The sequence below is a fragment of the Schistocerca nitens genome, chromosome 5 (genome assembly GCF_023898315.1).
Source record: "Schistocerca nitens isolate TAMUIC-IGC-003100 chromosome 5, iqSchNite1.1, whole genome shotgun sequence".
Classification (NCBI taxonomy): domain Eukaryota; kingdom Metazoa; phylum Arthropoda; class Insecta; order Orthoptera; family Acrididae; genus Schistocerca; species Schistocerca nitens.
Genome location: NC_064618.1, coordinates 585,445,096 through 585,459,613, shown reverse-complemented (window position 1 = coordinate 585,459,613; position 14,518 = coordinate 585,445,096). Strand labels below are relative to the sequence as shown.

The window sequence follows — 14,518 nt, the reverse complement described above, 5'->3', positions numbered from 1 at the left end:
AATGAAATTGAAAAGTTTTGAAATGTTGAAAATGTTATCTTCGCACAAATATATAAAATTTGTAAGGTGTCCAGATTTTACAGACTTTACATGAGCTTGATCCATAACGACAGTACGATACAGTATGAGATCTTCGCAAAATAATGATTATATTATATCAACAAAAGGCAATTGCAGTAGCCTCATGTATCAAAAACTGACAAAACAATATCTACCAATATATTGACAGAGGCATGAATAAATAAGTTAAAGTGAAACACATTTGGAGACAAACTGAGCAGGTAGTTAATGGCATCAGAAAATCCCACATAACAAGAGAACGGCATGCTTCTGCGCAGAAAGGGATAAGGACAGAACAATACCTTATTCCTTTTAACATAAATACGGCCGGGACTGAGGGTAAGTGGCTGGACAGCTTTAACAGGGCTAGGCTGCGTCCCCGGCAAGAAAAACAAAATTCACCTCTAATGAGACGGCGATTGGCTGACACCATACTGGGCAACACAGACGCGACACGGTGGGGAGATCCCCATTATACAAAAGCATTTTGAGAACTAAATTTCTAGATATCTCTCTCACCTCATGGCGGACCTCACAAGTGTGTGGAAAATGGCGACGGTATTGAGAGCTTTGCTTTCTGCGAAGTGTGGACGATACGCTTCATGTATCATGGTGACAGACAGCAAAGAGGTAGTTAATTATTCCTGTTGGAATTTTTGTGGGCAAAGAAACTGAGCACGTCGCTCCAACCCTTAGCGAGTGTGCAATAGCCATTATTTCGACTAGGGAAAAGTTAATGTTCTACGGAACGCAGGAAAGTTGAGACTTAGTGAATTCAGTCAAGGACAGAGTATTAAATTAGCGTTTCAAATCCAGAATGGAGACAACACCATTGCAGATGCCGCTTGGTAAAGTACCATCGCTCATTAGGCCACAGTAAATGTTGAGTCGAGATTTTGGTCACTCCAACTTGCGTACACTTTGAACATTGAATATCAAAAGCTAGGATACTAACATACTCTCACACTGAGTACATGAGAATTTTTTCATTGGTTCAAAAAGTAAATTTATTCTCCACCAACTCAGTCCATTGACCAGCTTTGACAATATAGATGTAAATCAGCTGATGAAGAGTGATAACTTTTTTTTCCTATTTAGAGATAACGATTTTAATAATCGTCAATTCATTATGTCCAAGAGTTAAATATTTTGTTACTGAGTGTCAAAAGTAATTGAACATGATTTTTGCTACGACTGGATCCCTGATAGCACAGTAGATAAATTATATATATAGATACAAAAAAGGGAATAGCTGTTTTGTCATTCTAGAATAGACCCCAAATTTTCAATTTTATTAATTCATGCATTGTAGTTAAGCAGCACTTCTTGTGAATTTTGTTATGATCCACACCTGATATTAGCTGCTTTACAGGGCTATAATCATATAGAATGTCTGTTTAACACCCTGTGTTTGAGAAGACAGTTCAGATGTTTTGTCCATTTGCACACTAAGTGGTAAGCTAAGTTTGCACACATTAGTACACTCACTGTGCAGACGCAATGTGCAGATAGTCTCACAAATTGTCAAATTAAATTAAACTTAAGGAGCGGTAAAAGAACCTTGGGTGCACCTGAAACACCCTCTCAAGAGAATGAATACACAAAAGGTTCTCAATCCTAGACAATACACTAAACAAGTATAACTGCAACAGAGCCGGCCGAAGTGGCCGCGCGGTTCTGGCGCTGCAGTCTGGAACCGCGAGACCGCTACGGTCGCAGGTTCGAATCCTGCCTCGGGCATGAATGTGTGTGATGTCCTTAGGTTAGTTAGGTTTAACTAGTTCTAAGTTCTAGGGGACTAATGACCTCAGCAGTTGAGTCCCATAGTGCTCAGAGCCATTTGAACCATTTATAACTGCAACAGAGCCATGGGACGTAAATACAACGTGAAAGAAACCTATTGTGCATTACTCTTTTATTTATCAGTTGCGAACATTTTTTTGTGCTGTCGATTACGCGAAAAACGAAGTAGCACGATTCACTTTTCGACAACAAACGCACATAGTGCTTAACTTTGATACATTGACTTCAGGAGAAAGTTAATATTGTTAATCTTCTGTTTTTTCCAAGATTTACACTTTACTCCTTGTTTATTTCTCACTTGAAATAGAGATATTAAGCCTCTGCCGAGTCTCTTATGTGTTTTTAATCTCCTTTATTCGCCTCGTTGATGAACGAAGTTGAACTAACACAGTCCATGGTGTCACTCGCTGACAACAGGAACCATACCTATCTTGTGGGGAGCAAAATAACTGACGACGGTCGAAGCAGAGAGGATATAAAATGTAGACTAGCTACGGCAAGGAAGTATTTCTGAAGAAAAGAAATTTGTTAACATCGACTATAAATTTAAGTGTCAGGAAGTCTTTTCTGAAAGTATTTGGGTGGAGTGTAGCCATATATGGAATGAAACATGGACGATAAATAGTTTAGACAAGAAGGTAATAGAAGCTTTCGAAATGTGGTGCTACAGAAGAATGCTGAAGATTAGATCATGTAACTAATTGGGAGGTACTGAAAAGAATTGGGGAGAAGAGTACTTTGTGGCACAATTTGGCAAGAAAAGGGATCGGTTGGTAGGACACATTCTGAGGCATCAAGGAATCACCAATTTAGTATTGGAGGGAAGAGTGGAGGGTAAACACCGTAGGGGGAGACCAAGAGATGAATACGGTAGGCACATTCAGAAGGATGTAGATCGCAATAGTTACTTGGAGATAAAGAAGCTTGCACAGGATAGAGTAGCATGGAGAGCTGCATCAAAGCAGCCCCTGGACTGGAGACTACAACAACAAACAACGTATTTTGTATTCAGTCTCTGATTAGATCCAATTATTAATTGTTTTACCAAATAATTATAACTTCCTGTTGAAGGCCATTTTCTTGCGTAAGTAAGTTCCTTCAAGTTCAAAACAGTAAACACAAGATTACTTGTTGTAGCAGATAGAATAAAAATGGTGGAATATGTCATAGTTTGTAGCAGAACTGGCAGAAGGTCACTACCTGCGACACAACAAAATGTATCATGTACTCAAAACACTTCTACCTTTGTAAAGCGATACTTTTACCACGGTACAGTTGCAAATGCCTTTACATTACAGTGCTGTATTGAATTTAATCTCCTCGACTAGGCATATATCTCTTTTGTAGTACTGCACATTGTAATTTTGTCTTTTAATTCGTCCAGTCATCACGAAACTATGCCCGCACGTACTAATTCATTTTCTTGCGACAAACAAGATCTTTCGCAAAGCATTTAGATGTTTGTTAACATAAATTAACAGAGAGCATAATATCCACTTCTTAGGCACAGTATTGCAGGTGGAAATATTTGCTATTAGAGTTATCGTGGAGGAGAATCTACGTAGATGATACCCCATCTCTCTTCTTTATCGACTCTTGTTTCCTCTCCTGTCATGTCATCAGGCAAGTATTCCCCCTCAAAGAGTCCTTCAGTGTACTCTCTCCATCTATCCGGTTTCTCATCTGTATTTAAAGGAGGAGTTTCCAATGCAATGTTAACGTTACACCCCTTGCTTTTAATTTCACTGTTGTTTATTTTAATTTTTCTGTATGCCGAGTCAGTCCTTCCAGTAATCATATCTTTTTCAGTGTCTTCACATTTTTCATGCAGCCACTTCACGTGGACTTCCCTACACTTCCTGTTCATTTCATTCATACGTTACTTGTGTCTCTGTATTTGCCTGAACGTTTTTGTACTCCCTTCTTTCGTCCATTTCTCGGTTATCCATATTAAATCGCAGTTTCCTTCCTAGCATCGATATTTTTGTTTCCAACTTCTGTGGCTGACGTTTTTAGAGATGTCCTTTCCCCTTCAACTGAACTGACCACTGTACATTTCATTATCGCAATATCTATAATATCAGAACTTTAAGCGTGCACTATGTGATCAAAAGTATTCGGACAACCCCCCCACAAATTCCGTTTCTCATATTAGGTCCATTGTGCTGCCACCTACTGCCAGGCACTCCATATCAGAGACCTCAGTAGTCATTAGACAACGTGAGAGAGCAGAATGGGGCGCTCCGCGAAAATCACAGACTTCGCACGTGTCACTTGTGTCATACGCCTGTACGCGAGATGTCCACACTCATAAAAATCCCTAGCTCCACTGTTTCCAATATGATAGTGAAGTTGAAACGTGAAGGGACAGGTAGAGCACAAAAGCGTACAAGCCGACTTCGTCTGTTGACTGACAGAGACTGCCGACAGTTGATGAGGGTCGTAATGTGTAATAGACAGACGTCTATCCAGAACATCACACAGGAATTCCAAACTGCATCGGGATCCACTACAAGTGTTATGACAGTTAGGCGGGAGGTGAGAAAACTTGGATTTTATGGTCGAGCGGCTGCTCATAAGCCACACATCACACCGGTAAATGCCAAACGACGCCTCGCTTGGTGTACGTAGCGTAAACATTGGGCGATTTAACAGTGAAAAAACGTTGTGTGGAATGATGAATCACGGTACGCAATGTGGCGATCCAATGGCAGGGTGTGGGTATGACGAATGCCCGCTAAACGTCATCTGACAGCGTGTCTACCGCCAACAGTAATATTCGGAGGCCGTGGTTTTATGGTGTGGTCTTGCTCCCCTTGTTGTTTTGCGTGGCACTATCACAGCACAGGCCTACATTAATGTGTTAAGCACCTTCTTGCTTCCCACTGTTGAAGACCAATTCGGGGATGGCGATTGCATCTGTCAACACGATAGAGCACCTGTTAATAATGCACGGCCTGTGGCGGAGTGGATGTACAACAATAACATCACTGTAATGGGCTGACCTGTACAGACTCTTGACCTGGATCCTATAGAAGACCTTTGGGATGTTTTGGAACGCCGACTTCGTGCCAGACCTCACCGACTGACATCGATACCTCTCTTCACTGCAGCATTCCGTGAAAAATGGGCTGCTATTCCCAAAGAAATCTCCCAGAACCTGATTGAACGTATGCCTGCGAGAGTGGAAGCTTTCATCATGGCTACGGGTGGGCCAACACCGTATTGAATTCCAGAATTAGCGATGGAGGGCGCCATGAAATTATAAGTCATTTTCAGCCAGTTACTTCAATATTCCGTTTCCTTCGGCAATGATTCTTCCTGACTATTCTCTTAAACTTCAGCCTGTTGTTCATGATTATTAAATTGTGATCTGTTTTTATACCTGCTCCTGGGTACGCCTCACACTCAAGTATTTGATTTCTGAATCTGTACCTGACCATGATGTAATCTGAAATCTTCCCGTATCTCTCGGCTTTCTGCAAGTATATCTCCATTCTTGAACAGAGTATTCGTTATTACCAGCTGAAATTTAGTCAAAATTCAATTAGTCTTTCTCCTCTCTCATTCCTACTACCAGGCACATATGCTCACGGAACCCTTTCTTCTACTCCGTCCCCTACAACCGCATTCGAGTCCTCCATGAGTATTACATTTTCATTTCCTGTCTCTTCAACTTCAGCTTGCGACGTCGGCATGTGTACCTAAACTATTGTTCTCAGTGTTGGTTTGCTGTCGATTCTTACGAGAACAAGCCTGTCCCTGAACTGTAGCTGACACTACGCGCTAGTTTCCTCCTTTTATACCATTTTCTGCTACTGTTGATATTACCCTATACTCATCCATCTAAAAATCCTTGTCTTCTATCCATTTCACTTCACTGATTCTCACTGTACCTAGATTGAGCCTTTGCATTTCCCTTTTTAGATTTTCTGGCTTCTCTACCGCCTTCAATCTTCTGACATTCCACGCCCGATTTGTAGAACTTGATATCCTTTCGTTGGCTATCGAGTCTTTTTCTCATGATCCCCCCCCCCCCCCCCCACTTGGCAGTCTCCTCCCGGAGATCCGACTGTGGAGCTATTCTGGAATCTTTTGCCAATGGAGAGATCATCATGAAACGTTTTCAGTTACAAGCCACATGTCCTGTGGATACCCATTATGTGTGTTTATTGCAGTGGTGCCCATTGTCATCTGTATCTCCGTAGCGTTGATCATTGCTGCTTCTTCCACCTATTCGCTCCTCTTTGAAAGGGCCGTTGGCTGAAGGAGGGTGGCGTCTTTTGCTGGAAGTTTCAACCGCCATTGCTGATTATTATTATTCAAAACTTAAGCGGTGGTGTAATTCGAACACGGGACCGTGCAAGTTTTGATTAATAATCAAAGAAGCTTCTCCCAGGCCACGGGTAAAAACGTACCAACTACTTGGTGTAAATAAATGAAACTGTGGGAGCATGTTGCCAGTCTCCCATTCGTGTTCTAAACATCGGACTTCACTTGGGGTGAGGTTGGCGTGGCTATAGAGTCAAACGGGGCTGGCTCCACAACACGAGGCAACTGAAGGATTGTGAAAATCCAGTGTGTCATCGCCGAGAAGGTACACTGTGGTGGTATTCTTCATTAACACGTGTCCCACAGGCATTTGGAAGAGTTCACTCATGGAAATATCAACGGGAAACTGGAAGAAGGACGAAATGCGACGAGTGTTAGCCAGGAGTTTGGTGTTCCTCACACCCTTGTTTCACATGAATGGGGAGCGTTCCGAACCACAGGCACTGCTGCTAGAAGGAAAGGAGGTGATCGAACACTGCCAACTACAGCAGCAGGTGACAGCTACACTGTGCAACAGGCAACGGTGCATCCTCATCAGAGTGCGGGTGCATTTGCAACCACGTTTATTAAGACTGAAAGGCATACAATCAGAAGATCCACAGTGGCACGACGATTGCATGGGGGTGCTCTCATTGCCCGACGACCAATACGTTGTGTTCCGTTGACACCGACACAGTTCACGATGGTGCCAAGAGCACAGGGACTGTACCAGGAGGGCAGTCGTGTGGTTTTCTCGGATGAGAGCAGGTACGGTAAGAGTAGTGATTTTGGACGTACGCTCATACAGCGAGACATGGAAACACATAGAGCACCCAGGAATATTGTATAACATGATCGTTTTAGTAGTAAAGGTGTTATCGTGAGGGGAGGCAGAATCTTACATGGGCGTTATGATGTGCAGATGTTTGAAGACTGTGCACGAACCGATCAGCGTTAATGTGACACTCTACTCCTCCCTCATCTGCGTCTTTTCAAGGGTTTATTCAGCCTTAACTTGATTTTTATGGATAACAATGCCCCAGTGCATCGAGTAGCGCAAGCGAAGGACCCCTAGGGAAGAGAGGATATTCGGCGAATGGCCTGGCCTTGCCATTCCCCCAACTTAAGTCCCATCGAACACTTGTGGGGTGCGTTGAGGAGACGGATTGCAACACGTCTGCACGCACCAACGACCGTTCACTAGTTGTTAACCTCACGGTTGCAGGAATGGCATCCCATACGACAAGAACTCCACACCAACCTTGAGTTCAGCATGGGAGAACGTTGCAGAGCATGCACTGCTGCCTGTGGTAACCACGCGCCCTATGGAGATCCACCTATATAGCCTTGTGCAGTGCCCAGGGGACCATCGTGTATCTGGATGACTTCAGTATAGCTATTGTCTTTGAATAAAAGCGTCGTTTCTGTTCGTATGATTGTGCATACCTTTCAGTTATCTCTTGTACTGTACTGTAGCAGTTCTGTCTATGTATGGTCCCAGTTTCATCGAGCTACGTTACTTGACAATGACACATCATGCGAAAGATAGTTTTGCCCTTACATTTTGCATACCAGCGTGTTTTCGCACGCCAGTTTAATTTCCTTCGGAGGAGTTGATAGTTGCACAATTCCTTTCGGCAAAGTTATAAGTTTTCAGTACTTTATTTCATACAGACATTTACAAATCAAAATCTACAAATATAAATGGATATTTACAAAAAAAATATTAGCATATATTACTTCTTATTACCGTTTATTACTGAAATTTCATTCAGTTCCTATACATTACCATGTATCATTGACTTTTGCAAATTACATTCATATAGAGACTAGTAGTATAAATGGAACTTACATTATTTAAATATACATAACATTCACTCCAATACATTGGTAATGGATTCTTGTTACAGCAGTATCTGCTGCATTGTGCATGCACAGTTCTCTGAATGAAGATTTGAACTTAGGGCTTGTTTTCCTCCTGTTAACAACGCTTCTCCGCGTAGGACAGAATTTTCTTTTGAGTGATTGTATACCATCCAGAATATGATTAATCAGCAACAAATACAATGAATCAAACGTAGAGAAATAAAAATTCGAAAAAATTGATAAGTCTATAGTAAAAATTGGTATTTAGAAGACCCAAGCATCAAATAACGCAGAAATTATAGAAGTATGTAGTATTTCCAAAAGAAAGTCTCTAATTCGAACACTCTTGCTACACAATTACAGAAACGAAAACATATAAACAATAATAAAGAAAATCATAAAAACATTCTTAGAGACCAAATTGTATACTTATTTTGGCGAAGCATCAGTCACAATAAGGGACTGTATTTTCTGCAGTTTATTAGATTACTTGTCTGAAATGTACAAAATTTTGGAAATTAAGATAGATTCCATAAACGAAATGAGGAAAACTTTATCATTTACTTTATTCAAAAAGAAAGACTTTTGATGATTCACTTTCCCAGTTAAGATTTATTTTACAGGCACTCGATTAGATGCAACGTATACAGTGGCTGAAAGCATACAAATAAATATATTTTACGGGTTATTTATGGATTTTAAAATGAAATAATAACCATTGTGAATGTTTTATAATGGCAATTGTGTAAAATTTCAATCGACCTAAACTAAACACATTACACTGCAAAAGTAATTTTGTAATCAGAGCTTTTAATAATTAACAGATAGAAGGCTTACTGACCGTAGTAGTTTATACAACTCAGTTAAGAAACATTAATTCAACACGAAAATAACCCAGTTGGGTGCATCACCTAGTCATACTGTAAAATGAATAAAAGTAAAACATTTTGCGTTATAATGGGGTACTGCACGAAGAAAGATTTTGTTCATGTTAACACAAGCTGATGGCGCCCTACGAACTTGTATACATGTATTAATTCAAAGGTTGTGAAGATCTTTGATACGTATACGTGTCTTGTAAAATAACAGTTCAATATGACAATACTCAGTGTTTAGTTTAAAAATAAAAGGGAAAATTGTTCTGGTGACAAGGGGTAGGATAGCTCACTGATGTAGGTCTTCCCACCCACAACACTGTAGTGGTGATGCCTTTTCATTTCAAATGGAAGACAAAATATTTCCATTGGATGTTAACGACCGTTGTTAGAAGTGTGATAATATTTAGGCTTATGATCTTGGTTGAAAGGATGGAAATCTTTGTTATATACGCATATTAACAAGCACACGTTGCATATAGTCACCGTAAAAATCCCAAATATAACAACAGATGTAGTCTTCTGTTTTGCCGTCTGGATTTTTAATTAGCAACCATTAACATCTTTCTTACCTATAACCCTTTATTAATTACATCTTGTTAATATCCCATATGGATCTACTAATGAATATAAGTAGAGACAGAGCCTGTGTTCTGGTAGGGACACATTTCACCTAGGCCTTAGCCCTTCCTCGACATTTTTTTTTCTCCAGCAGCTGTCACCTTACGTTATTAGACAACATTACCGTGATTAAAGCGTCCTCTGTCCTCATTTACTTTCCAAGAAACTTCTGATATTGCAGATATTAATTTTTCCTAGCTTTTGCGCAAATATTTAATTTTCGTGACTTAATCTTCAGTTGAAAATTAAATTCAGGATTTTTTCTCAGATAAGCTGCCGGCAGGGGGCCATTATCACTTTGAAGACAGCAAACAGCTCAGGCTTGGGTAATTTACGGGTTCCAGTTTCGAGGCAAAAACAAATAACTCGAGCCAACAGCAACGGTAATTGGTTAGCATGCAAACTTCTGTCAGTGACATTAAAAACTTATATTCGTTACGTTTCGGCTGCAAAGAACAACACGTAAGATTTTACGTAGTTATACGAAGGGCATAGAGAAGGCAGTCGCAAATATGACGTATTGATACTTCATTTTGATAAGGTAGCTTGAGGCTGCAGATACTTTCTGTAATTTATGCATGTTTGCTGATTTGTCTCACAAAGCCGCTCTCAGATATATACTGACTCATAAAACTGCAACAGCATAGAGGCGGCATATAGAAAACAAAAGTCAAATCAGCATGCACTACATGCTTGGATATGGAAATGATCAACCTCTTATTCTATTGCAACCGCGCAAAAGAAGCGCTATCTACATTCTGTATCTAAAGAAAAATTACGCAGCTCTTCTGTCAGTCAGATATAGCATTTAAATGATGTCTGTTTGCGAAAAGAGCGTGTATAGTTGTGTAAAAAACACCTTACATTTTTGCCATGAAACGGGAACATAACGTTGTGAACGAAACTTAACGGAAAAATAACTATTTAGAAAAATACGCCACGCAGTGCGTTTTTCAAATACGTAAATAATCGAAAATGGTCTTAAAAGAAGATATTAGTAGTAAAGCGCAGAAAAGACTTAAATAAATACAGTTTTAGTGAAAAAAATTCTGCCTTTAAGAATGTGGTAGCCGCTATGAAGCAGATTATTTTCAAGGCTCTACTAAAAACGGTAGTATTTTCTCCTTTCGCAGATTCAAAACTTCTTTCAGATACTTGTTTCAGCTTTCGGTTGCAGTCGCAATTTGGAGATAAGCACTAGAATTTCAGTCACACTAGTTGGAGACGGAATTCATTATTAGCAGCATTTTTTAGCGTTTTCCTTGGAAAATGTACCAACTATGCCTCAGTGTTTTTGTGAGGCATATCAGAAACATTTTAGCGTAAATTCAGTATCACCCTACTCGCTTACCGCAGGTCTTTGATAACTGTGTGGGGATTGCACACGTTATTTTTCCATTTATCATTTGCTTATTACCTACAATCCTTCATTCAACCTTCGAAGCCCCTAGTCATAATCTTTTTTGTCAATCTTCCTCCATTTTCAACACTGCTAGGCTATTCTGTGTTCCATACAGGTTTTCATTCTAATTTTTTCGTTCATTAGTTGTTCCTCGTTTTCCTGTAACTTTCTTCTCATTTTTATCTTTTGTTTTCCATATTGTTTTAAAACTGTCCTTCTGAAAATCCACTTGATTTACTTCAGGCTTCATTAAATGATATTGCTTCCTTTTTTCTACTTCTACTTATCTCTCAAATCATATATCTTTGAAATCCAATTAGATTTCCTTCACCTGTTTGTTTCCTAAGTTGGTTATGAAGAGTTCAAAATATTCTCTGCCCAACTTCCATGATTAAATTTTTCCTGCTCTACTTTCTTCCTTATTTCTCAACATTTTTAAAGTAACCTACTGACGCCAACTGCACTCTACAGCATAACAATAAGATCAGCACTAACGGGTAGAAATGTTGATAATATTAGAAATCGATTCGAAAATCAAGAATATTGGAATATAATGTTACATGACCGACGAACTCTAAAGGGCCAAAAATAAGACGCATTTGAAGTGGCCCACGGTTTGTGATAAACAAATCAATTGGTAAAGATTCAAAAATTGAATAATTGTCGGAGATATAACTGAAAACCGGAGCTCTACGGTCGTCTCGAGTGTAAAATTCTTATGAAATTAAAATTGGGATCGCAAAAAATTACTGACTGTATCCTTTTATCTGTGCTATAATATCCGTGTGTCAACATGGCAACACTGCATGACTTACGTTGTGTGCCGAAGAACCTCATAATTATACACCGTGAAGAACAAAAGAATTAAACCTAAACATTTCATAGCCCATCATCATTGTTAGATGGTATCTGAGATTTCATGCACTGAGGCTTACGGTTAAGTGGCAGCTTTTCCACACAAATTTTCACACAACGTACCTCATAACTCATCGCCTTTGGTCAGAGCGGTCGATCTCTTACATTGTGTCATAGCTGCAAAACAGTACTCAGTACTACTAGTGACAGGCCAGCTAACTGCTTCTTCTCTTCGTTTCTTTTATTCTGGCGAGGGCATTGTTATTTCTCTGCAGAGTTGAAAGCCTCCCAGCTGACTGAGGTGACATACAAGTTTACCTAATGGGGACAGGAGAGGCCATAACTATGTCCAGTGTTAAGGGCTGACTTTCAGTGCTGGTAATACAAAGTGGAATTCACTTGCCCAGCTCCACGCTCCAGACGATCCAGATCCTTTTAGGAGAGATAAAAATGTAAGCTAAGTGGAGATGCTGCAGTGCGAGAATCACTGTTTGCCTCAGCAGCAACAGCACAGAAAAACTTTCGTTTTTAATCCATATAACAGGACTTCTGATGGGTTCAAAGTGTTTGTGGTTTTGGAGCCCATACTTTCTTGTGTGGGTCTGTATGTAAGCCTTTCAGTTTGTCAGATTCATAATTTGACTCCGCAGTGAGAGAGGTTTTCTGGTGCCCCCCCCCCCCCCCCCCCCGCCAATCACACCATGACACATTGGTTAAGAATAGCAAAATCCACAGGAGTATAAGCTTGTTTGATATATTTGCAAAATTATTATTGAATGGAAGTCGCAATGTCTGCTGCTATTGATCGACGAAATTCCTACTGTGGCAGAAACAAAGAAGTTTCAGAGTGCTGTGTTTGAGAACACATGCCGCTGGGAATCTTTTAGTGAAGACACTCCTTGCGGGAGCCGGGATTTGAAGATTAAAGACTAGCCGATATCGAGACTTGCTATTGTATAGAAGGATGTCTTCACTTTAGTACTGTGTGTAGAGGGTAACCTCAACTTAAAATTCGCAGCCATTATTGTTCCTGACTTCCACCTTCACATTGCATGAGTGTACTAAGAACGAAACTGTGTCACAACCACTGATTAAGTTGTGAATCAGTGTTAGTTCCATCAGGGGATAACTGCAATGTTTTAACGTTATGCAGCCATCTGGTTGTTTCCATCGTGCTCTTAGGCAGTCTTACTGGTGTTCATACTTGTTTTTATGGGTTCCTCCTCTAATCCACTAATCACTGTTGCAGTCATTGGCCATATCCACGATTTATTCTCATAATTATGCTTTCATCGTGTGTACCCTTCCGTGCCAAGGTTAGTTTTCACAATTACAATCATTTGAGCATTTAATAAATGTGAATTTGCTTGTCCCAGAGAGTAATTCATATGTTGAAGGTTTTGATAATAAACCTGATTTTTATAGTTACCACTTGTTTCTGTCATAGATAGATGATTCCTCCTCTCATTAGTACTATGTGGCTGTAATTAAAGTACAGCTGTTCATTGAAGTCCAATTTGGGCTATAATTATCACACGGTAAGAAAGTTAGTCGATAAGCTTATGCATTAATGCAGAACCAATTTATACTGGAAAAAATTAGTTCCAATTTTGGCCACCATGTCCAAATCTGGTGCCGTACAGCTTCTTTTTGATATCTCTGGAGTTATATTGTACAAACTAAGCAGTGCTTAATAATAAAATTACTTTTATCCATTTCTCACTTGTTTGATCCTTTCTGTCAACGTTCTGTTCCTAACTCATTTCTTACGGAAACATCTCTATGGATCTTTCTTGCATTCACAGAGCCTAAATTTGAACAATTTTTTTCCGCTTAAATCGGTTCTGCGTTAACACGTTATATATCTACCATGTTTCGCTGCCATACTATAATTACAACCTACACTGGATCTCTGTGAGTAGATGCACTTTAATTATAACCACCTGGTATACTGACGTGTGGTGTGTTACCCATATTTTCATGCTTGACTGGGCCAACGACATTAATTATCATGTAATAAAATGTTTCCATTTGTGTGACATTGTCGTATCCAAATATTTTCATGAGCTTCTGAAAAGCATCCCTTCTCAGCAGGTCACAAGGATCGGACTGTAGCAACTTAGGGGTACAATAAACGGATCAACTGGCACCCTACATTACCCTTTATTATTTCAAAGATCCGCATTAGTTGGCAGTGTACTAGGTGGCCTATTCCCTGATAGTATATGTAACTAGACAGATGCAGTATAAAACTAGGACATACTGAAATGAAGCGGCTGATTTGACCATATGCATCCAAGAATGTGTGTGTGTATAGTTTAAATCAGGTCATAAACTATTTGAGCTGATAGTGCATTGCAAAAGTCGTGATTAGCTATTACCAATGAAGAATTGATAGCAGAGAGAGCTTTGCACCCATTGACTGTTATTTTTGACCATTTAAACGGTTTTTCACAGCTAATGTGGAACAAATGAGGCTTGAGCTAAGTGAAGGTTTGCGATGAATTTTTTTATTTTTGATTACAGACCAATTCAAATCAATCAATCTAGAACATGTGCGGCTAGTTGACGAACTCCGATGACTTTATCTTCATAAAGAACATGGGCTGAGGGTAGTATACTCTGATGAGCCGCTGTTCTCTATACTTCCACTGAGACGGGTTTTTGTTTCTGTTGTAGGTTCCTTTGCACCCTTTGAGGTTCTTTAGTGGGTACTAGAGTGAGG

The 14,518-nt window shown here is 39.8% G+C and overlaps 1 protein-coding gene across 1 annotated transcript in view; it reads left to right on the top strand.

Moving 5' to 3' along the window:
- Nucleotides 1-14,297, top strand: part of LOC126260595 (uncharacterized) — a 94,547-nt gene extending 80,250 nt beyond the window's left edge. Inside the window, exon 3 of the mRNA XM_049957930.1 lies at nucleotides 14,251-14,297. Within this exon, the coding sequence (XP_049813887.1) occupies nucleotides 14,251-14,297 (47 nt within the window). The remainder of the gene's footprint in view (nucleotides 1-14,250) is intronic.
- The last annotated feature ends 221 nt before the right edge of the window (nucleotides 14,298-14,518 follow it).